A 25,770-nucleotide genomic window follows, 5' to 3' on the forward strand; every position below is an offset into this window, starting at 1 on the left:
AAGAAGATGTGGTACATACATACAATGGAATATTACTCAGCCATTAAAAAGAATGAAATAATGCCATTTGCAGCAACATGGATGGACCTAGAGATTGTCTTACTGAGTGAAGTAAGTCACACAGAGAAAGAGAAATATTGTATGATATCGCTTATATGCGGAATGTAAAAAGAAATGATACAACTGAATTTATTTACAGAGCAGAAACAAACTCACAGACTTAGAGAATGAAGTTATGGTTACCAGGGGGTAAGGGTAGAGGGAAGGGATAGTGAGGGTGTTTGGGATTGACATATACACACAGCTATATTTAAAACCAGTAACCAGCCAGGACCTACCGTATAGCACAGGGAACTCTGCTCAATGTTATGTGGCAGCCCGGATTGGGGGGTGGGTAGTTAGGGGGAGAGTGGATACATGTATGGCTGAGTCACTTTGCTGTGCATCTGAAACTATCACAACATTGTTAATCAGCTATATTCCAATGTAAAATAAAAAGTTCAAAAAAAAAGATACCACATTAAAAAAAAAAACTAGTATAGAAAGAGCACAAGAAAATGTTTGAGTTCACACAGAGCGCTGTCTTCTTTTGGGTCTAAAACACTAAGACAATGGGGATGAGCTGTAGGAAGACTTAGTGAGTCTCAGAAAGACAGAAAAGTGTTGGGAAATTCTAAAGCAGCCATGGTTAATAAAAATTGCACTGTGGCAAAAATAATCAAGATGATTTCAGACAGTTATAACCCAGGAAAGTGTTTTCTGAAACAGCTGCTTAATGTGCTGGTATGGACCCCAACTCCCTGAAATGTTAGGCCATGATTAAGAAAAAATTCTGTTTTCATAACAATCCTTTTGCAATCCTTTTGCCTTATCAAGAGATCCACGATGCCTTTTCAGAGAAAAGCAACTCCAATGGCTGGTCAATTATATAGCCCCTACTATGTGCCAGGCACTGTTCCTCACAACAAACTTATGATATAGATATTATTATAATACCCATTTTACAGATGAGGAAGTTGAGGCATGGAGAGGTTAGATAATTGACCGAAGGTCATGTGGTTAGTAAGTATTGGAGCCAGGATTCAAACATAGGCAGTCTGGCTCTACAGCTTCTGTCTTGGAATTCCATCATCTCTCTCTAATACTTGACTTCCAAGAATGAAGACCTGCCATAGAAAGAGTGAACATATGGAGCAACTTCCTCAGGGAATCTGGAAACAAGAAAGTTCTCAGAGATAAAGGATCAATCGAGATTGGCCTCAGCCATAGGTCTGCTATATCAGTTAAGGAGACTGAACAACTCCCAGGACTCTAAACTCCTCGACAGCCACATAAAGGGATTAGCCTCTTTAGAGAGGCAATCTGTTAGTCTCATGTGGCACTGGTGAGTCATGGGAGAGTGGAAAAGGAGTTGGTGACCAGGTTTTTGGGCAAGCAGTGTCTGGTAAGGGGGACCCATGGGCTAACTGAAGTGTCCAGTCCTAGTGAGATGCAGATGGATCAGGTCCCCAGCCTAAGAATCCCTGATCTTCTTTTATCCTGTGTAGTTTGATTGCAGTGAGGATGTGCCTGGAGCAGGCTACACAAATAACCAGTCTGATAAAAATGAACAACAATTAGTATTCTGATGAACAGACGTGTGTTTATCAGGACAAATCAGCTTCCTTGTATCTGATCAGCTCTGGAGAACTGGAAAGAATGAATTCCTGGAGTCTAGCCCTGCAAGTCCCAGGGCCAGATCTGGAACCAGTTTTACCAAGGCACATGCCACCTTACGAGTCTCTTGGCAACCAACCCATCTCTTTCCCTGGTGACAACCTGACTGCGCTATACATACGACTTAGAAAAACTGGTAATTCCCTGGTGGTCCAGTGGTTAGAACTCCAAGCTTTCACTGCCAAGGGCTCAAGTTCAATCCCTGGTAGGAGCTGCAAGCTATGCGGCCAAAAAAAAAAAAAAGAAGAAGAAAAGAAAAATTATACAAGACATCCTAAAAACACAATGTGGGGCTTGAAAGTCTGGAAATATAAAGGCAATGCGATTATATGTCTGAAGTCTAATAGTTTGAAATATATGGCTAGGATGAATTGGTAGTTGTTTGCCGATTTCTAGAATAATGAAACTACAATGTAACTTTCAAAAATTAAAGAAGTTGGTTTTGGATAAAGAGGTGTATGTTAGCAGATATAAAATTCATCCCAGGGGGTTGAAAATACAATCCCTTTAGTGTTTATCGGGCACTCGTTAAATGCTGAGTACTGAGCTGGGCATTTCAGAGAGAACATGGAAAGCAAGGGGTAGCAAAGGCCCCATTTTCTGCCCAAAAGTTGTTGGCAGTCCAGCAGTTGAGGGACCCCAAAAGCTGCACTAGAAAACAGGTTCATATGGGTGGAACAAAGGAAACAGAGACCGCATCTTTTGAGACAGTCGGGGTGGGCATCACCAGTCATTCCTCAATGCCATGATAAGACGTCTTTCTGGATTGCTGGGCACAGTGCCATCAGGATCAGTTGCAGCAGAAGTGCCCTCACTCTTTGCCTTGACTCCCTCCACCTGGCATGGCTTCAGCTTCTTATTTGGGGAACTCAGTTTAAGAAGCTGTTTCTTGTCGGCTGGTATTTTCTTGAATAAACAGTGCCCCATCTTCAGAAAAACAATGTCTCCACCTCACTCCTCAGGCTGCCCCCTCACATCTACAGAAACATTTAAAACAATCCCAAGGGCTTCCCTGGTGGCGCAGTGGTTGGGATTCCACCTGCTGATGCAGGGGACACGGGTTCCTGCCCCGGTCTGGGAGGATCCCACGTGCCGCGGAGTAGCTGGGCCCGTGAGCCATGGCCGCTGAGCCTGCGCGTCCCGGAGCCTGTGCTCCGCAACGGGAGAGGCCACAACAGTGACAGGCCCGTGTACCGCACAAAAACAAAAACAAACAAAAACAAAAATAAACAAACAAAAAAACAATCCCAATAATCCAAAAGAAGAACAGAAAAGGGAGAGAAGATTCCGCCAGCACTCCAGACACAGAAGCCATTTCCATTTCCAGGGCGCTCCCTAGCCTGTCCCAGGTGTGTCCTAATGAGCAGTCTCAATGGGCTAAGGGGTGGCACGGGGACTTCACCACTTCCAGAATGTGCAGGCAAATCACGGGTCAGGAGCCTGGGATGGGTCACTTCTGAGCTCAGAAGCCCAGGCAGCTTCAAAGACTGGAAAGATTTAAGAATGGTAAGTGGGCAAGTTGTGAAAGCAACGGCCTTGAAATCTGGTGACTTCACACACTTGTTGATGGAAGGTGGAGGAACAAGAACCAGTAGGTGCTTTTTAGGAAGGGGTTGCTCTCCCGAACCCCACCCTAGTCTTGCACAAGGTCAGCACAGAAAAGGGATTAGGAAATAAAATGAAATGAATCCTCTCTTAATATTACTTTTCAAGTCTTTCAGGTTTTTTCTTACGTAATCTTGGTTTTACTCATTGGGAGTGAAAGTGACAAAGCCCAAACTTTTTTTTTTTTTTTTTTTTAGGCAAAGGGTCAGTGTCAATACCTGTAGGAATCAAATCGTTTTAAAACCTGTTTTACTAAGAGGGGAGTAGTCAAGTAAATGGCCTTTTACATTTCAGCTCTGCCTTCATTGGCTGTGTATCTTTATGCAAATTACTGAAACCTCTCAGTCTCAAACTTTCTCATCTGTATTACGGGGATAATAAGCCTATTTAGGATTGTAGTGAGCATTATACGAAAGAACACAAATCCTTCCGCACGCTGCCTGGCACATATCAAACTGACAATACCAGGCTGCACTTCTCATCATTTTAAACCAAAGTCATTGTCAATTAAGGCAAAAAAAAAAAAAAAAAAGAAAGTGGCATTCCGGGATCATACCTCTCTATGGTGCGAATAAATATATTCAGATGTCCTTTGACTGACGCTTTTAGGACCAGCCAAGGCTTAGCAAAGCCAAGAGTCGTGCAGGAGCGAACCTATTTGTCTGCCAAGAATTCTGGCCAGCGCTTCTAAAGTTCGCAGAAGCACACACCCTATGCCCTCGTCTGGGGCCATCCCCGAGCTCCAGCAGGGCTGGAGCAACCCCGGCAGAAGCGCGTTCCTTGGCGTCCACCCAGAAGCCAGACGGACACACCCGCGGGAAGTAAACTTGACCGGACTCTGGAGCTCACCGAGAGGCGCGGGCGCAGCGGGGAGCGCGCGGGCGTCCAGGGCCCCTCCCGGCGCCCCCCGCCCGGGCTGCCCGCGGGGCGCGCTGCTCACCTGCCAGGCCCGGCGGCACCACGGCGGCCAGAAGCAGCAGCAGCAGCAGGGCCGGCGGCGAGAGCAGCCCGAGGCTCCCGTCCGGGCTGCGGCGGGACATCGCTCGGCGGCCGCGATCTCCGCTCGGCTGGACCAGGCAGCTGTTGGCAGAGCGGTTCTGCGGCCGGTACCGGGGCGCAGCGATGCAGAGGTTGGGGCGTCCTTAACTTTCCTCTCTCATGAGCCCGGCCTGTTTGGGGCTTTTAGAGGCGAGGAAGGCTCACGTGGCCTTGAGGACAACCTTCTCCCTGTTGGGCCCCAGTCGGGGAAGGGCGGGTCCTTTCTGACCCTCTAGCGCCCTGTGGGCAGGGCTGGGACAGTTCCCCTCCTAAACTTCTGGGACCTGCCGAGGCTCCGCACTGCTTTCTCCTCACTCGTCGGGCGGTTTGGCGGCCCAGGGCTGGAACAAATCAGTTCATGTCCACACGGCTAGCCTCTAGGGCCGGCCACTCGTCTGCATCAGTTGGGAGGAGACCCCCTGGCCGTGGAGAAATGCATATCCCTGCCTACACGCAGCTCCGATTCTTCGCCATTCTGGAGAGGTCTTCACTGGTCCTTCTAACTCCAGGATTAGTGCCCTTCCATCTCAGGCTGTTTAACCTAAATCCATTGGCTGTTGCTCAAGACTTTGGATCGTTTGCTTTTCTCTTCATTGGCTGGATCCACCACTGGCGAGTGATTCAGACGGGTCTGAAACCAGATATATCCCCCAACCCCCTGTGAAGTCCCCATTTCTGTGCAGGATCAATTGAAAGTGACATTGTGAAGTAGGCAAAACTATGCCTTGGGTTGCATTGTGAAGTTGGCAGAGGGTGCCCTAGGTGACATTGTGAAGTAGGCAAAAGGCATTTTATTTATTCAGTAAGCATCTGTTGAGCCCACCTTTTGTGTCAGGTACCAGTGATATAAAGACCATTAACAGCATGTCTATGACAGGCAAGTAGGGATAAAACTGTATAAATAAACAGGTACTGGAATCTGGCGTTACTGCCACAATAGAGCTCTGCTTAAGGGTCTGTGAGGGAACCCAGCCGGGGGCCTAGACACCCCCTTCTTCTCTATCTTTCTTCCAAGCTTAACTGAAGTGTTAATGGGAAGGGAGGAAAAGAGGCACATTTCCTAGAAGGGGAAACACATTTGTAATCGCTAGAAAAGATACAGAACAATTACATCAAATCTCTGTGCAAAATGTTAAACACGAGTCCTAAGTCATAATTTTGTTTGGTGACAACACCTTATCACAGTACTTGGATGATAATATCATGTAATGAATAGACATGAATGAAGGAATTGAGGACACTGTAAAAATTGCAATGTCCATTTTTCTTCAAGTTAGAAAATAAAAGTGAAGGAAAATTATGAACATTGTGATTGTGCCATGTCGGGAAGAGAGCTACATTAGGACATTCAAGGAAGTCAGAAAGTACGTCAGAAAGAGGAAAACAAATATCGTATATTAACGCATACATGTGGAATCTAGAAAAACGCAAGGCAGAAATAGAGACACAGTTGTAGAGAACAAACATATGGACACCAAGGGGGGAAAGTGGGGTGGTGGTGGTGGGATGAACTGGGAGATTGGGATTGACATATACACACTAATATGTATAAAATAGATAATAAAAAAAATTTTTTAAAGGAAGTTGTGCCACCCCAAATATTTCAGTCATGCTACCCTCCACCACCCTCCTTCACTTTATAACCCTTCCAATCCAAGAAGCAAGCGGTTGAATGCAATCATGTGTAAGATGCCTGATGCGGAACTACAGAGACACTCATTCACCTATTATTTAGTCATCAAATATTTGCTGACTTCCACGTTCCAGGCACAGAACAGTAAACAAGACAAAGTCCCTGCCCTCACAGAGCTTGCATTCTAGTGCAGGAAGCAAGCTATACATGTAAACAAATTAAGTGGATCAGGGTTTATCAGCCTCAGTGCCATAACATTTTGGACCATGCAATTCTTTGTTGTGGGTGTGGTCCTATGCATCCTCTGGTCTTTACCCACTGGAACCTCCCCCTAAGTTGTGACTATCAGAAAAGTCTTCAGACATTGCCACACCTTCCCCTAGGGAGCAAAATTGCCCTCAGTTGAGAATCACTGAATTCGAGGATGATAAATCTTGCCTTCTTTAAATTGTCAGTTTACATATCCAGGAGGGAGATGAGCAGCTAAACTCAGCAAAGCTGAGGGGAGGGGGACCAAAGAAGATGTTGACTGTGCAATGTTTTTATCACTTTGGTAGTAGATAGACACGTGTGGTTTGGGCTACTTACCACTCATTACCCAATTCCTATTACCAATGTTTCATGAATCTGGACCCTATTGGTTTTGAAGCTTCAATGAGCAAGGGAAGAGATATGTTTCCACCAAGAGACACGATAACTGTTTCACTGAATCGGCATTTTACGTTTCTGCCTGGCCTTTATTGGGCTCCTGTGAAAGAAACGGGGCAAGAATAGGATTATAGTGCTGGTCAGAGTGACTGAGCCCGACAACTGAATGAATACAGCACGGCTACTCAGCAGGCGGGGGCAGGGGAAGGAGCTCGGGCGAGTCCCGTGTCCACCATGTCCTCCTGAAAAGGTTAACCAAAGTGCTGCCACCTCGCCTAGGCTGCCCCACCAGTGACTCAGGCCCCTCACCCCGATGGGCAAAGGACGCCAACCAGCTGGGATGCTGGCCCAAAGCAAAGGGAACGGGAAAAGAGAAGTCAGGAATAACTAGAGCTGGGGGACCAGTTGTAGACACACAGACAGTGGCCTGTGTCTATGTTTCTTCCCTTGCTGTAACATATATGTGGTGGATTCAAAATCTTACAGTTCCAGAATAAAATGTACATCGTGTAAATTTGGCTTTTGTCCAAAAGGTATGATTAACTTAGCGTTCAAACACTTATCCATCGATGGTAGAAATTTGAGAATACCAAACTTAAGGTTACTCAGTCTCATGTGGGCTACATTCTAAGCAAACGTCACCTCCTCCTTATTCTTTCCCCCTTTCCTGAGGTTGATCGTCATTTCAGGGGCTTATGTATTGACTGGGCATTGGATAGGAGGCATCTATTCTGTGAGTCATCTTCTTGGCTTGGTGGCCTCCAGTGAGATGAAGTTCATCTCTTCCGTCCTCCTTGTGGTACAGCAGTGGCAGGAATCCACTGTTGACATCTGAGGCTCTTGGCCTCAGGTCTGGATTCCTATGTGCTCTGTGTATTAGTTAGGTAATGACAAATAAACTCCCAAAGTGCAATGGAGTAATGCAACCAAAATGTATTGCTGACTCATATTCCAGACCAATGTGGGAGTTGCTTAGATGCTGGCTTTCTTTCATGTAGAAATGTAAGAATCCAGTGTCCTTTCACCTGCGGTTCCACCATTCTCTAAGGCAGATGTTCTAATCTTTCCTTGCTCATATAGTGCCCCGAGCGTCTCAATAATACATTCTTGGGGCTGCAGGCCCAAAGAAATATCTAACAGTTTCTTTTATTGATTAGTTAGGGCCAAACAATTTAGAAGAAGTAATTTACTCGGTGTCCCAGATGGTACTATGTTTTCCTCAAAGATTTATAATATCTCAAGTGCCCCTTTTAGTTCATTGTGGTATGTCCTACTGATAATATTATTTCCTGTGAATATTTAGTATATCCTAGGTACCCCTTGTGAATTCATTGTGGTGGTCAAACTGTACGCAGGAACAATCACTCGGGGTCTTGGAATGTTTTCTTCCAGCCAGAGAACGGGAAAGAATATGGGAAAGTTCTCTGCTTCATTCCACTGGCAGTGACTAGACATACTGCCATACCTAGATGCTAAAGGGGCTGGGAAATGCAGCCTCCAGCTGGGATGTCACCTCTCAGTACGGAAATAAAACACACATTTTTTTGGAAGTCAGCCAGCTGTTTTTGGTACTCTTGGCAACCTCTCCAACCAGACTTGGATTCTGCTGGGTCCTCTGGCTCATTATCAGACCCCTCTGAGCCCTGTGGGGCAGTGTGTGGAGTAGGGAGTCAAAGATACTCCAACTTGGTGTGTGTCAGTCAGCCTCCCCAGATGCCACCTTCGGTCATTGCTTGTCTACAACTCAGATGTCACGTAGGAGACATAACTCCTTGCAAGTTCATGAGCTACGTTCTGGAAAGTTTACACATAACCTCCTCTGCTCTGGTAACTCTAGACCTCACTGGAGTTTCTATTACCAAATGTTTCCACATCCTACCCCATCCATCAAATAGGCAACTCAACCGCTAGAGGAAGGATGGTGCTGGTCCTTGTATCAAACTACTGTGTATTTTCTCTTAACCACTCTTCAAACTTTTTAGTTGCTTGGATAAGAGTTATTATACATCCTTATAAATTATTACCTTACAAACATTTATTATCTACTAAATACCTTATTATATGTCCTTATTCCAATTTATTGTTCTTGAATATACTTTATGGCCTTTTATTTCAACTGTGTCTTTTAAGTGTCCAAGCCAAGCTTTTGAATATTTCTAAACATTTTTCTTTCTCAGGGGCACAAACCTTACATTTTAATGGCTTTGAAGATTATGGTTTGTGTCTATGCAAGACCACAAATTTTACTCTTTGATCTTTTTGTTTTCTTCTTCCTTGAGCAATAAGCCTCAGCCTCTTAGAATTAACCTAGTAGTGCAAAATTTACTAAGTTAAACATGAATTTCTCAGAAGAAAAATGTGTAGGGTAATATTTTAGACTACTATTCAACTTCTCTTCTGTATATTTACTTCTGTAGTTAATTTTCCCTTTCTTTTTTGTTCTTTTCCTCCATTATTTTTGTGTGTAGGTTGTTTTGGTAGTTAAACTGATCATTTGGTACTTGGGGATCAGAATATTGAGTTCAAATTGCTGCAGAACCAAAGAAAAAATGGACATTCCTCAGAAATCCTGGGCTCAAGCCTGATGCCTGCAGAGCTTGTTTTGATGACTTATTTTTTTTATTAATTAATTAATTTATTTTTGGCTGTGTTGGGTCTTCTTTGCTGCACACAGGCTTTCTCTAGTTGCGGCGAGCGGGGTCTGCTGTTTGTTGCCGTGCGTGGGCTTCTCATTGCGGTGGCTTCTCTTTGTTTCGGAGCACAGGCTCTAAGCGCATGGGCTTTAGTAGTTGTAGCACGTGGGCTCAGTAGTTGTGGCTCACGGGCTTTAGAGTGCAGGTTCAGTAGTTGTGGTGCACGGGCTTAGCTGCTCCACGGCATGTGGGATCTTCCCAGACCAGGGATCAGATCCATGTCCCCTGCATTGGCAGGAGGATTCTTAACAACTGCACCACCAGGGAAGTCCCTTGATGACTTATAATACAATTCTGTACTGTCTGCCTATCCTCTCTTCGACTCATTTGCTCATGCTTTATAAAAGCTGCAATCCATTATAATTTCCAGACTGCAGGTGTCTTGTAAATTGGGTACAGAAAAGTGGGGCTGCCATTGGTCAGTGACTGTAAGTCCACTAGCATGTCTTGGCTTTGGGACAATGGTATAGGGGCTGACTGAAGCAGAAGGAGCAAAGGTTAAGAGAGAAGTTTCTGTACAAGTTGAATACTAATTAGATGGTTTATTATTATTATTATTTTTTCTACAGATGACAACTATACACTTTTTACCCTGCTAATAGGCATCTTGGTCTCCATCTTTACTTCCAAAGAGGCTGAGAAAGGCACTCCTGAATACTTTTGGGGCCAAGAACATTTTCTGCATTGTTTAAGGGATGTAATCTTTTTTTGCCTGACAGCTATTTTTTTTTCATAATTTCTCTTTTTCTACCTCTTTTCTAAATTAAATGGCTATATCCTGGAGTAGCTGCCACCAAGTTCCTCAATTTACTTTTCTTCTCCCATTCTTAACATCTTAGCATTTTCTCCTCATTCTACAGACAGAAGTACAAATGCCAAATAAAAACAACTAGCAAAACACAACCCTGTCTTAGTGGTGTTTAACCTTGACTACGGATGCAAAATATTCCTGTGTTAAATGTCCCTGATCTTCTTTCAGGTTATAAGGAAGGATTTAAGCCTGAATGGGGTGTAACAATGGATAAATGAAAAGTGCTTGATCAATATTTGGTGAGTTGAGTTTGCTACTGATAATTTTCAAATGAAGACAGTAAGAACACAAATCATAGGCAGTTAATTCTTGGAAAGTGGCTACAAATTAACATGTAAATATAACCCGGGGTCAAAACTCAAGATAATGCTACTTGGAAAAGATCCTAATTCAGTCTAGCTGAGTAAATTAGATGAACATCTCCTGGATACAGGGAATTTTGTTATAAGCTGTGCATATCAATCTTTCAGAAAACTGCAGTTTGAGAAGGGAGTTCTGAGGAGTGTTGCCAAGAGAAATTTGAAAACTGTCTCTGTTGAGAAACACACACTGTCTGCTAGCTCTTTCAATTTAAAGATTTCAACTTAAATCAGAAACAAGAACCAGCACAACATGGAGTTTGAAAAATATTGCAGACCGAGGGGAAAGGAACATCATCCTGAAAGCTCAGATTTCTAAAAGCTACCAATTTTAGGAACCCAAAGGAATTTTAGGGAAAAATTTAGCATATTCTATAGGATATGTGAAAATAGCCTCTCTTTACCAAGAGAAGAATGTTTATAAAGAAAAACAGGTTGAAAAGAAGATGCATGAGATGAAAGGGGAGATGGATAGGATAAGAAAAGGTTGATGGAAAACTAAAAATTTCATAGTAGAATTGATATTTCCATTGGAGGCTAATAGTAAAGAGCAGAAATTGACACTGTTGAAAACTGAGTCAGTAATTTGAAGGAAAAATTGATGAGGCCCTCCAAAAATTAGAAGGAAAAGATAAAAAGGAAAAAGGATGTCAAGGTGAGAGACACAAAAGAATTTAAAGTCCAGCCTAAGAATGATATTCTTAATGAAGATTAAATCAAATTAAATATTGAATAGAATAGAAGCACTGATCAAAACACTATCAAGAAAACTTTCCTGAAGTGAATAAACAAACCTTAGTGTTTTTTCCTGATACGATGTGATGGGAGGTGCACAACATCACCTACGTAGTAGTCTTGGCAAAAATGTTTCACCCTAAATCAAATCATGAGGATCACATTTGGCTGGGGCTAGCTTCATGGGCACATGACGTGTTCAGTCAAATATACCCCACCTCTCAAGCCTAAACCCGTCAGTCTATGGGCCCCGGTCCTGGAGGTTAAACCTTTAGTTTTAGGCTTATCAAAACCTTTGCTCAACAAAGGTAAGTCTCTCCCTAGGGGTAACTGCATACCAACTATTAAAAAAATAGTAGTCTCTGAATTGGTACATAAGGGGGAAAAAAAAAAAGGAACTGTGAACGTTCCAGTGAAGGGAAAATGGAAAATGTTACCTGCAAAATAGTAAAAATCAGATTGACGTGGCCGTTGAAGAATCATCTGCAGACTTTGTTGAGAGAAAAGGTTGTGACCATGAAATTTTATACTGAGTTAATTTTAGTTCATGTGTTATGGTAACAAATGTTTAAGGACTCAGAAAATAGAACTTCTATGAATCATTTTTGAAAGAATTACTTTGACAGACTCCAACAGACTGAATGACAGGTCAAAATTAAGAAAAATAGGGAAGCCATAATGTAAAAATTTAGAGAAGAATCTTTCAGTCAGTTTAATAACTTCAGCACCCCACATTTAGGAATTGAGTGGGTTCTGTATTCTCAGGTGGATTCTTCAACCTAGGCAGCAGCTTGCCCTTGCTAATGATTCTATTAGCAAGACTGTGTTTTTTTCTGCTTCCTCTTCTTGCCCAGTGACACAAGGTGTATTTCTCAAGCTGCATTCTTCACAGTACAACCCAGATTGAGTCCTTGCTGTGGTTGATAACTTGTAGGTGCTTTCCTGTTCAGCACTTGCTACCAAGTAATTTTGTTGAAACAGTATTTCAACAAGAATTACATAACAGAAGCAAAGTTGCATAAAAACCATAATGGCCATTTTCATCGCCAAATAAACTGAGCAATGATTTTCTACATCCTGACAACTCCTCTTGAATGGTGCCTCATGTTTTTAAAAATTGGCTATGAAAAGCCAATGACTCAGGGGCAATCTATCAGCAGTCATGGAGCTCATTCTCTTACTGTTCTTCTTCTAGGGAATGATCAATATTTTTAATTATGCTTAGGTAGTGTGGGTCCTTTGGCTGAGCTAAACTAGGATTCATGTTTGGATGTGTCTGGTGAATGCATGAGTCCACATGTATCCATCTACCTGAATCGGGTTGTACTGAGGAAGGAAACTGGAAAAGTAGGTTTGTGTGTGGGCACCTGGGGGAAGGCAGAGCAGGTGGGGAGAAGGATGAGGGGATGGAGAGAAAAGCATGGTGTCTCTTCCATAATTTGCCTGCTTTGTTAACTTGGTTTCAGCTTTTGAAAGAGAAAGGGGTTTCAGGCAGAAGCAGAAGAAACAGATTTCAAGGAGTTTTTGATACTTGGGGCCATTAGAGCTTTGTTCTGATGCCGGATGACAGCATGGGCCATGGAGTGGAGAAAAAAAGCGCGGCTTCCACTAAGTAAAAACTGCATGGGGAGCCAAACTGCACTGACACTGTTAAGATAAAGTGGATATACATGGAAACCCTACGGTAATGCTATGAAAAGAGTCCCACAATGAAATAGTTTAATATCACAGACACCCGTTTGCAAGGTTAATGAAATGAATAATGGTGACTGGGGGGAGGAAGGGAATCAATTGCCAATTGTATCATAACCAAGTTTGTTTTACTGTATGCATATTTATATATACATTGTTATATACCCAAATGGATATTATTTTTAAATGGGGTTGGGGAAGCGAAGCTGGCTAAACAAAGGAAAGAAGAGGGAGGGGTATGGGGACCTGTGTATGCATATGGCTGTTTGGCTTTGCTGTGCAACAGAAACTAACACAGCATTGTGAAGTAACTATACTCCAATAAAGATGTATAAAAAATTATGTGAGCATATATTATTATTTTTTTTTTTTTGGCGGAACGCGGGCCTCTCACTGTTGTGGCCTCTCCCGTTGCGGAGCACAGGCTCCGGATGCGCAGGCTCAGCGGCCATGGCTCACGGGCCTAGCCGCTCCGCGGCATGTGGGATCTTCCCAGACCGGGGCACGAACCCATGTCCCCTGCATCGGCAGGTAGATTCTCAACCACTGCGCCACCAGAGAAGCCCATGTGTGAGCATATTATAATGGATGTCTCTGTATGGTGGGCTTGGGGGTGATTTTTCCCCCCACCTGTCAGTATTTTCCCAAAATTCAATGACAAGAATATGGCAGCTTTCTCATCTAAAATTTTAATTTTGCAATATCCATAGGAAATATCATTTTATATTAAAAAGTATTTGAAGGTGTCTTGACTGAACAAATCCTCTTACTAGATTCTAACTAGAATCAGGAGTTTTCAATTGGCTATTGTACACTTTGAAACATAAAGTATATTTCAGATCAAGCCTTTTCACTTTGAATAAACGCTTTAACAGTTCCATTCATATAATTTTCGTAGTTGTTGTTATGCTTTTTTTTCAAAGCCTTTCAATTGCCAGAAGCATAAGTTGGGTGTATGAATCATCTAGGAAGCATTTTCAGAATAATCATTTTTCTTCAAGTTAGAAAATAAAAGTGAAGGAAAATTATGAACATTGTGATTGTGCCATGTCGGGAAGAGAGCTACATTAGGACATTCAAGGAAGTCAGAAAGTACGTCAGAAAGAGGAAAACAAATATCGTATATTAACGCATACATGTGGAATCTAGAAAAACGCAAGGCAGAAATAGAGACACAGTTGTAGAGAACAAACATATGGACACCAAGGGGGGAAAGTGGGGTGGTGGTGGTGGGATGAACTGGGAGATTGGGATTGACATATACACACTAATATGTATAAAATAGATAATAAAAAAAATTTTTTAAAGGAAGTTGTGCCACCCCAAATATTTCAGTCATGCTACCCTCCACCACCCTCCTTCACTTTATAACCCTTCCAATCCAAGAAGCAAGCGGTTGAATGCAATCATGTGTAAGATGCCTGATGCGGAACTACAGAGACACTCATTCACCTATTATTTAGTCATCAAATATTTGCTGACTTCCACGTTCCAGGCACAGAACAGTAAACAAGACAAAGTCCCTGCCCTCACAGAGCTTGCATTCTAGTGCAGGAAGCAAGCTATACATGTAAACAAATTAAGTGGATCAGGGTTTATCAGCCTCAGTGCCATAACATTTTGGACCATGCAATTCTTTGTTGTGGGTGTGGTCCTATGCATCCTCTGGTCTTTACCCACTGGAACCTCCCCCTAAGTTGTGACTATCAGAAAAGTCTTCAGACATTGCCACACCTTCCCCTAGGGAGCAAAATTGCCCTCAGTTGAGAATCACTGAATTCGAGGATGATAAATCTTGCCTTCTTTAAATTGTCAGTTTACATATCCAGGAGGGAGATGAGCAGCTAAACTCAGCAAAGCTGAGGGGAGGGGGACCAAAGAAGATGTTGACTGTGCAATGTTTTTATCACTTTGGTAGTAGATAGACACGTGTGGTTTGGGCTACTTACCACTCATTACCCAATTCCTATTACCAATGTTTCATGAATCTGGACCCTATTGGTTTTGAAGCTTCAATGAGCAAGGGAAGAGATATGTTTCCACCAAGAGACACGATAACTGTTTCACTGAATCGGCATTTTACGTTTCTGCCTGGCCTTTATTGGGCTCCTGTGAAAGAAACGGGGCAAGAATAGGATTATAGTGCTGGTCAGAGTGACTGAGCCCGACAACTGAATGAATACAGCACGGCTACTCAGCAGGCGGGGGCAGGGGAAGGAGCTCGGGCGAGTCCCGTGTCCACCATGTCCTCCTGAAAAGGTTAACCAAAGTGCTGCCACCTCGCCTAGGCTGCCCCACCAGTGACTCAGGCCCCTCACCCCGATGGGCAAAGGACGCCAACCAGCTGGGATGCTGGCCCAAAGCAAAGGGAACGGGAAAAGAGAAGTCAGGAATAACTAGAGCTGGGGGACCAGTTGTAGACACACAGACAGTGGCCTGTGTCTATGTTTCTTCCCTTGCTGTAACATATATGTGGTGGATTCAAAATCTTACAGTTCCAGAATAAAATGTACATCGTGTAAATTTGGCTTTTGTCCAAAAGGTATGATTAACTTAGCGTTCAAACACTTATCCATCGATGGTAGAAATTTGAGAATACCAAACTTAAGGTTACTCAGTCTCATGTGGGCTACATTCTAAGCAAACGTCACCTCCTCCTTATTCTTTCCCCCTTTCCTGAGGTTGATCGTCATTTCAGGGGCTTATGTATTGACTGGGCATTGGATAGGAGGCATCTATTCTGTGAGTCATCTTCTTGGCTTGGTGGCCTCCAGTGAGATGAAGTTCATCTCTTCCGTCCTCCTTGTGGTACAGCAGTGGCAGGAATCCACTGTTGACATCTGAGGCTCTTGGCCTCAGGTCTGGATTCCTATGTGCTCTGTGTATTAGTTAGGTAATGACAAATAAACTCCCAAAGTGCAATGGAGTAATGCAACCAAAATGTATTGCTGACTCATATTCCAGACCAATGTGGGAGTTGCTTAGATGCTGGCTTTCTTTCATGTAGAAATGTAAGAATCCAGTGTCCTTTCACCTGCGGTTCCACCATTCTCTAAGGCAGATGTTCTAATCTTTCCTTGCTCATATAGTGCCCCGAGCGTCTCAATAATACATTCTTGGGGCTGCAGGCCCAAAGAAATATCTAACAGTTTCTTTTATTGATTAGTTAGGGCCAAACAATTTAGAAGAAGTAATTTACTCGGTGTCCCAGATGGTACTATGTTTTCCTCAAAGATTTATAATATCTCAAGTGCCCCTTTTAGTTCATTGTGGTATGTCCTACTGATAATATTATTTCCTGTGAATATTTAGTATATCCTAGGTACCCCTTGTGAATTCATTGTGGTGGTCAAACTGTACGCAGGAACAATCACTCGGGGTCTTGGAATGTTTTCTTCCAGCCAGAGAACGGGAAAGAATATGGGAAAGTTCTCTGCTTCATTCCACTGGCAGTGACTAGACATACTGCCATACCTAGATGCTAAAGGGGCTGGGAAATGCAGCCTCCAGCTGGGATGTCACCTCTCAGTACGGAAATAAAACACACATTTTTTTGGAAGTCAGCCAGCTGTTTTTGGTACTCTTGGCAACCTCTCCAACCAGACTTGGATTCTGCTGGGTCCTCTGGCTCATTATCAGACCCCTCTGAGCCCTGTGGGGCAGTGTGTGGAGTAGGGAGTCAAAGATACTCCAACTTGGTGTGTGTCAGTCAGCCTCCCCAGATGCCACCTTCGGTCATTGCTTGTCTACAACTCAGATGTCACGTAGGAGACATAACTCCTTGCAAGTTCATGAGCTACGTTCTGGAAAGTTTACACATAACCTCCTCTGCTCTGGTAACTCTAGACCTCACTGGAGTTTCTATTACCAAATGTTTCCACATCCTACCCCATCCATCAAATAGGCAACTCAACCGCTAGAGGAAGGATGGTGCTGGTCCTTGTATCAAACTACTGTGTATTTTCTCTTAACCACTCTTCAAACTTTTTAGTTGCTTGGATAAGAGTTATTATACATCCTTATAAATTATTACCTTACAAACATTTATTATCTACTAAATACCTTATTATATGTCCTTATTCCAATTTATTGTTCTTGAATATACTTTATGGCCTTTTATTTCAACTGTGTCTTTTAAGTGTCCAAGCCAAGCTTTTGAATATTTCTAAACATTTTTCTTTCTCAGGGGCACAAACCTTACATTTTAATGGCTTTGAAGATTATGGTTTGTGTCTATGCAAGACCACAAATTTTACTCTTTGATCTTTTTGTTTTCTTCTTCCTTGAGCAATAAGCCTCAGCCTCTTAGAATTAACCTAGTAGTGCAAAATTTACTAAGTTAAACATGAATTTCTCAGAAGAAAAATGTGTAGGGTAATATTTTAGACTACTATTCAACTTCTCTTCTGTATATTTACTTCTGTAGTTAATTTTCCCTTTCTTTTTTGTTCTTTTCCTCCATTATTTTTGTGTGTAGGTTGTTTTGGTAGTTAAACTGATCATTTGGTACTTGGGGATCAGAATATTGAGTTCAAATTGCTGCAGAACCAAAGAAAAAATGGACATTCCTCAGAAATCCTGGGCTCAAGCCTGATGCCTGCAGAGCTTGTTTTGATGACTTATTTTTTTTATTAATTAATTAATTTATTTTTGGCTGTGTTGGGTCTTCTTTGCTGCACACAGGCTTTCTCTAGTTGCGGCGAGCGGGGTCTGCTGTTTGTTGCCGTGCGTGGGCTTCTCATTGCGGTGGCTTCTCTTTGTTTCGGAGCACAGGCTCTAAGCGCATGGGCTTTAGTAGTTGTAGCACGTGGGCTCAGTAGTTGTGGCTCACGGGCTTTAGAGTGCAGGTTCAGTAGTTGTGGTGCACGGGCTTAGCTGCTCCACGGCATGTGGGATCTTCCCAGACCAGGGATCAGATCCATGTCCCCTGCATTGGCAGGAGGATTCTTAACAACTGCACCACCAGGGAAGTCCCTTGATGACTTATAATACAATTCTGTACTGTCTGCCTATCCTCTCTTCGACTCATTTGCTCATGCTTTATAAAAGCTGCAATCCATTATAATTTCCAGACTGCAGGTGTCTTGTAAATTGGGTACAGAAAAGTGGGGCTGCCATTGGTCAGTGACTGTAAGTCCACTAGCATGTCTTGGCTTTGGGACAATGGTATAGGGGCTGACTGAAGCAGAAGGAGCAAAGGTTAAGAGAGAAGTTTCTGTACAAGTTGAATACTAATTAGATGGTTTATTATTATTATTATTTTTTCTACAGATGACAACTATACACTTTTTACCCTGCTAATAGGCATCTTGGTCTCCATCTTTACTTCCAAAGAGGCTGAGAAAGGCACTCCTGAATACTTTTGGGGCCAAGAACATTTTCTGCATTGTTTAAGGGATGTAATCTTTTTTTGCCTGACAGCTATTTTTTTTTCATAATTTCTCTTTTTCTACCTCTTTTCTAAATTAAATGGCTATATCCTGGAGTAGCTGCCACCAAGTTCCTCAATTTACTTTTCTTCTCCCATTCTTAACATCTTAGCATTTTCTCCTCATTCTACAGACAGAAGTACAAATGCCAAATAAAAACAACTAGCAAAACACAACCCTGTCTTAGTGGTGTTTAACCTTGACTACGGATGCAAAATATTCCTGTGTTAAATGTCCCTGATCTTCTTTCAGGTTATAAGGAAGGATTTAAGCCTGAATGGGGTGTAACAATGGATAAATGAAAAGTGCTTGATCAATATTTGGTGAGTTGAGTTTGCTACTGATAATTTTCAAATGAAGACAGTAAGAACACAAATCATAGGCAGTTAATTCTTGGAAAGTGGCTACAAATTAACATGTAAATATAACCCGGGGTCAAAACTCAAGATAATGCTACTTGGAAAAGATCCTAATTCAGTCTAGCTGAGTAAATTAGATGAACATCTCCTGGATACAGGGAATTTTGTTATAAGCTGTGCATATCAATCTTTCAGAAAACTGCAGTTTGAGAAGGGAGTTCTGAGGAGTGTTGCCAAGAGAAATTTGAAAACTGTCTCTGTTGAGAAACACACACTGTCTGCTAGCTCTTTCAATTTAAAGATTTCAACTTAAATCAGAAACAAGAACCAGCACAACATGGAGTTTGAAAAATATTGCAGACCGAGGGGAAAGGAACATCATCCTGAAAGCTCAGATTTCTAAAAGCTACCAATTTTAGGAACCCAAAGGAATTTTAGGGAAAAATTTAGCATATTCTATAGGATATGTGAAAATAGCCTCTCTTTACCAAGAGAAGAATGTTTATAAAGAAAAACAGGTTGAAAAGAAGATGCATGAGATGAAAGGGGAGATGGATAGGATAAGAAAAGGTTGATGGAAAACTAAAAATTTCATAGTAGAATTGATATTTCCATTGGAGGCTAATAGTAAAGAGCAGAAATTGACACTGTTGAAAACTGAGTCAGTAATTTGAAGGAAAAATTGATGAGGCCCTCCAAAAATTAGAAGGAAAAGATAAAAAGGAAAAAGGATGTCAAGGTGAGAGACACAAAAGAATTTAAAGTCCAGCCTAAGAATGATATTCTTAATGAAGATTAAATCAAATTAAATATTGAATAGAATAGAAGCACTGATCAAAACACTATCAAGAAAACTTTCCTGAAGTGAATAAACAAACCTTAGTGTTTTTTCCTGATACGATGTGATGGGAGGTGCACAACATCACCTACGTAGTAGTCTTGGCAAAAATGTTTCACCCTAAATCAAATCATGAGGATCACATTTGGCTGGGGCTAGCTTCATGGGCACATGACGTGTTCAGTCAAATATACCCCACCTCTCAAGCCTAAACCCGTCAGTCTATGGGCCCCGGTCCTGGAGGTTAAACCTTTAGTTTTAGGCTTATCAAAACCTTTGCTCAACAAAGGTAAGTCTCTCCCTAGGGGTAACTGCATACCAACTATTAAAAAAATAGTAGTCTCTGAATTGGTACATAAGGGGGAAAAAAAAAAAGGAACTGTGAACGTTCCAGTGAAGGGAAAATGGAAAATGTTACCTGCAAAATAGTAAAAATCAGATTGACGTGGCCGTTGAAGAATCATCTGCAGACTTTGTTGAGAGAAAAGGTTGTGACCATGAAATTTTATACTGAGTTAATTTTAGTTCATGTGTTATGGTAACAAATGTTTAAGGACTCAGAAAATAGAACTTCTATGAATCATTTTTGAAAGAATTACTTTGACAGACTCCAACAGACTGAATGACAGGTCAAAATTAAGAAAAATAGGGAAGCCATAATGTAAAAATTTAGAGAAGAATCTTTCAGTCAGTTTAATAACTTCAGCACCCCACATTTAGGAATTGAGTGGGTTCTGTATTCTCAGGTGGATTCTTCAACCTAGGCAGCAGCTTGCCCTTGCTAATGATTCTATTAGCAAGACTGTGTTTTTTTCTGCTTCCTCTTCTTGCCCAGTGACACAAGGTGTATTTCTCAAGCTGCATTCTTCACAGTACAACCCAGATTGAGTCCTTGCTGTGGTTGATAACTTGTAGGTGCTTTCCTGTTCAGCACTTGCTACCAAGTAATTTTGTTGAAACAGTATTTCAACAAGAATTACATAACAGAAGCAAAGTTGCATAAAAACCATAATGGCCATTTTCATCGCCAAATAAACTGAGCAATGATTTTCTACATCCTGACAACTCCTCTTGAATGGTGCCTCATGTTTTTAAAAATTGGCTATGAAAAGCCAATGACTCAGGGGCAATCTATCAGCAGTCATGGAGCTCATTCTCTTACTGTTCTTCTTCTAGGGAATGATCAATATTTTTAATTATGCTTAGGTAGTGTGGGTCCTTTGGCTGAGCTAAACTAGGATTCATGTTTGGATGTGTCTGGTGAATGCATGAGTCCACATGTATCCATCTACCTGAATCGGGTTGTACTGAGGAAGGAAACTGGAAAAGTAGGTTTGTGTGTGGGCACCTGGGGGAAGGCAGAGCAGGTGGGGAGAAGGATGAGGGGATGGAGAGAAAAGCATGGTGTCTCTTCCATAATTTGCCTGCTTTGTTAACTTGGTTTCAGCTTTTGAAAGAGAAAGGGGTTTCAGGCAGAAGCAGAAGAAACAGATTTCAAGGAGTTTTTGATACTTGGGGCCATTAGAGCTTTGTTCTGATGCCGGATGACAGCATGGGCCATGGAGTGGAGAAAAAAAGCGCGGCTTCCACTAAGTAAAAACTGCATGGGGAGCCAAACTGCACTGACACTGTTAAGATAAAGTGGATATACATGGAAACCCTACGGTAATGCTATGAAAAGAGTCCCACAATGAAATAGTTTAATATCACAGACACCCGTTTGCAAGGTTAATGAAATGAATAATGGTGACTGGGGGGAGGAAGGGAATCAATTGCCAATTGTATCATAACCAAGTTTGTTTTACTGTATGCATATTTATATATACATTGTTATATACCCAAATGGATATTATTTTTAAATGGGGTTGGGGAAGCGAAGCTGGCTAAACAAAGGAAAGAAGAGGGAGGGGTATGGGGACCTGTGTATGCATATGGCTGTTTGGCTTTGCTGTGCAACAGAAACTAACACAGCATTGTGAAGTAACTATACTCCAATAAAGATGTATAAAAAATTATGTGAGCATATATTATTATTTTTTTTTTTTTGGCGGAACGCGGGCCTCTCACTGTTGTGGCCTCTCCCGTTGCGGAGCACAGGCTCCGGATGCGCAGGCTCAGCGGCCATGGCTCACGGGCCTAGCCGCTCCGCGGCATGTGGGATCTTCCCAGACCGGGGCACGAACCCATGTCCCCTGCATCGGCAGGTAGATTCTCAACCACTGCGCCACCAGAGAAGCCCATGTGTGAGCATATTATAATGGATGTCTCTGTATGGTGGGCTTGGGGGTGATTTTTCCCCCCACCTGTCAGTATTTTCCCAAAATTCAATGACAAGAATATGGCAGCTTTCTCATCTAAAATTTTAATTTTGCAATATCCATAGGAAATATCATTTTATATTAAAAAGTATTTGAAGGTGTCTTGACTGAACAAATCCTCTTACTAGATTCTAACTAGAATCAGGAGTTTTCAATTGGCTATTGTACACTTTGAAACATAAAGTATATTTCAGATCAAGCCTTTTCACTTTGAATAAACGCTTTAACAGTTCCATTCATATAATTTTCGTAGTTGTTGTTATGCTTTTTTTTCAAAGCCTTTCAATTGCCAGAAGCATAAGTTGGGTGTATGAATCATCTAGGAAGCATTTTCAGAATAATCATGGTTGCTTAATGTCCTGCTATCAACCTGACCTTCTCTGGGCTGGGATTTCAAAAACCTCAGAAGACTTGAACTTCCCCTAGCCTGTGTTGTTGAAAGTTACCAGCCCATATGAGAAAGTTGAAATTTCATAACTTAGCCTTAGCAATAATACTCTATATGCCTTTCTATCTCATTTTATCTTTCCTGGGTGAACCCCCTCCTGCTTGACCACTGGATCTGAAATATGTTGCCCTTTCTTTCCATTTTTGATGAGATTGTTCTCCTAGCTTATCCCTTTCCTCTCTTCCTTTCCAAACAATCTATCATTTAAGGGTCAGCTCTAGGCCCAAATCAGACACCTTCAAATAAGCATTTTAGAACCCCTGGTAAAAAGTAAGTTTATGCTAGATACTGTAAGAGTCCCGGTTAGAAAGTTTGTGGCTACTGTCTTGGATTAAGAACTCACTATCTTGTAGTGGGATTTAGGTAAGAACACAAATCACTACAATGCAAGACAGAATAATACTAAGTGCCATGCAAGTAGGAGTTCTATGAGTTTCAGAGAGGGAGGAATGAGCTCTACTCTGAAGCTGCTTTCATCCATGTTGACCTTTACCTTCCCTGAACTATCATTGCACTTATTATTTATACCACTAATTTTGGCCCTTATTCTTTATTTCATGTGTGTTTTATGTGTTTGTACTTTCCTTAAGCACCTTGAAATCAAGGGAAAGTCATAAGTGAATTTTGTTTGCCCCCAGAGTAGCCCAAAACAGTACGGTACCTGGGTTGTATGGAATTGAATTCCAGCTTAGGTGGATTACATAACAGTGTGGATGACAGTCATGCAATCATTCCACTGGAGTAATGACTTTAAATGTCCCAAGCTTTAAAAAAGAGACCCCACTAAGTCTCTCCAAATAAGCAATAAGCTAGGTAAAAGCAATGAGCTTGCTCTTTGATCTCCAAGATTGGTCCCTGGCTCTTCCTCTCAACCACATTTTGCTTCACTAGCTTCACATATGTATTTACATTCTGAAGCTCTTAAGAGAACGACACTCTGCCTTTTGAGCCATTCTGTTTTCCATCAAGCAACTCTTGTTGACACCAGGATCTGATGGCCTAGGGAAGGACTTGTTTTTGCTTCCCTTCTTATCCTTCTAACCTCCCTTATTCTTTTTTTCTTCTTTTGGCTGCGCCACATGACATACAAGATCTTAGTTCCCCGACCAGGGATCGAACCTGTGCCCCATGCAGTGGAAGTGCGGAGTCTTAACCACTGGACTGCCAGGGAAGTCCCACTTTATATATTTTAGATATAGGACTTTTACTAGATACTAGATCTGCAAATGTTATCTTGCTTGTCTTCATTCTTTTAACAGTGCCTTTGAAAGAGCAGAAAGGCTTAATTTTGGTGAAGCCCAATGTTTTCATCTAGAAGTTTTATACATTTAGGTTTTACATTTAGATCCATAAGGTTTATTCTGAATTAACTCTTGTACACTATGCAAAATTTGGTGAATGTGTTTCTTTCCTGCCTCCTTCCCTCCTTTTCCCCCTCCCCCATCCCTGCTCCCCTGCCTTGTTTGTTCATTTTCTTCCTTGCCAGCTCCTTCATCGTGGTTATGCCATTAAATTGTAATACATCTGAGTTCCTTTATCACTGTTGTTATTACAGCTTTAGTCTGTCCTCCCTCCCTAATCCTGGTTTATAAATTATATATATTTTCTGAGTAGATGAAACCTTAACGTGGTTCTAAAGGTCAGGACATAGAACGTTATACTCAGAGAACTGTCACGTCTCCCCTCCCCTCCCTTTTATCTTGCTCCAATTCCCACATGTTTTTTTACACTCCATCCCCATCTACCCCCTGTATATAACCAGTATTATTAGGTTTTGGTTTATCCTTCCTGTTTCTTTTTTTATAAATAAGCTGATATACCCATTTTTTCCTTTTTTCTTACTGAAAGATATCATACTAAATACTCTTTTACACTCTGCTTATTTCACTTAAAAATATATCCATGAGATATGGGAACATATGTATATGTATAACTGATTCACTTTGTTATAAAGCAGAATCTAACACACCATTGTAAAGCAATTATACTCCAATAAAGGTGTTAAAAAAAAAGAAATGCAAATCAAAAACTACAATGAGATATCATCTCACACCGGTCAGAATGGCCATCATCAAAAAAATCTAGAAACAATAAATGCTGGAGAGGGTGTGGAGAAAAGGGAACACTCTTGCACTGTTAGTGGGAATGTAAATTGATTCAGCCACTATGGAGAACGGTATGGAAGTTCCTTAAAAAAAAGCTAAAAGTAAAATTACCATGTGACCCAGCAATCCCACTACTGGGCATGTACCCAGAGAAAACCATATTTCAAAAAGATACATGCACCCCAGTGTTCACTGCAGCATTATTTACAATAGCCAGGTCACGGAAACAACCTAAACGTCCATCGACAGACGAATGGATAAAGATGTGGTACATATATACAATGGAATATTACTCAGCCATAAAAAGGAACAAAACTGGGTCATTTGTAGAGATGTGGATGGACCTAGAGACTGGCATATAAAGTGAAGTAAGTCAGAAAGAGAAAAACAAATATTGTATATTAGTGCGTATTTGTGGAATCTAGAAAAATGGTACAATTGAACAGGTTTGCAAGGCAGAAATAGAGACACAGATGTAGAGAACAAACATATGGACACCAAGGGGGGAGAGGGGGGTGGGTGGGATGAACTGGGAGATTGGGACTAACATATATACACTAATATGTATAAAATAGATAACTAATGAGAACCTACTGTATAGCACAGGGAACTCCACCTCGCTGTGCAGTAGAAACTAACACAACATTGTAAAACAACTATACCACAATAAAAAAATAAATATATAAAACAAAGTAAAAAATAAAAAATAAAAAGAAGAAAGAGGAGGCAGACAGGGGAAAGGTTTTGAAGTTCCTCTGTCCACACAGTTTAACTCAAAAGCACGAGAACTCCATGCTTTATTTAGTTGAAAAAATTGTACTACTAAAAAGTTATTTGAAATTCATTGGCCTATCATTCAAATGATATGTAAAGAATAAGGTATTAAGTGATAATACAAGGATGAGGCAAAACTTTTGTTTCATTGGGAGTGGAATTTAGCAGGAATTGCTGTAGACAGAGTGACACAATGTATCTCAAGGAACCTCCTGGCTGGGAGCCCAGATAGGCTACTACCAATGATGAAATTGCCTAAGTGATGTCACATGGTCCTCAGCTTTGATGGTGCAGGAAGTTGATTGTCAGCTAATACCAGATGACCAATCTCTTGAGGACTGCTTCAATTTAAAAATAGGAGATGAAGGACTTCCCTGGTGGCGCAGTGGTTAGGAGTCCTCCTGCCAATGCAGGGGACTCGAGTTCGATCCCTCGTCTGGGAAGATCCCACACGCCACGAGCAAATAAGCCCGTGCGCCACAACTACTGAGCCTGTGCTCTAGAGCCCGGGGTCCACAACAAGAGAAGCCACCGCAATGCGAAGCCCGCGCACCGCAACGAAGAGTAGC

General features: G+C 41.8%; 1 protein-coding gene across 1 annotated transcript in view; it reads right to left on the reverse strand.

The window, feature by feature from the left end:
• PLBD1 (phospholipase B domain containing 1) overlaps positions 1-4,777 on the reverse strand; it is a 55,326-nt gene extending 50,549 nt beyond the window's left edge. Inside the window, exon 1 of the mRNA XM_081248527.1 lies at positions 4,262-4,777. Within this exon, the coding sequence (XP_081104653.1) occupies positions 4,262-4,361 (100 nt within the window). The 5' untranslated portion in view covers positions 4,362-4,777. The remainder of the gene's footprint in view (positions 1-4,261) is intronic.
• Between the last annotated feature and the right edge of the window lie 20,993 nt (positions 4,778-25,770).

Source organism: Mesoplodon bidens, assembly GCF_964165515.1.
Source record: "Mesoplodon bidens genome assembly, chromosome: 11".
NCBI classification, from domain to species: Eukaryota; Metazoa; Chordata; class Mammalia; order Artiodactyla; family Ziphiidae; genus Mesoplodon; species Mesoplodon bidens.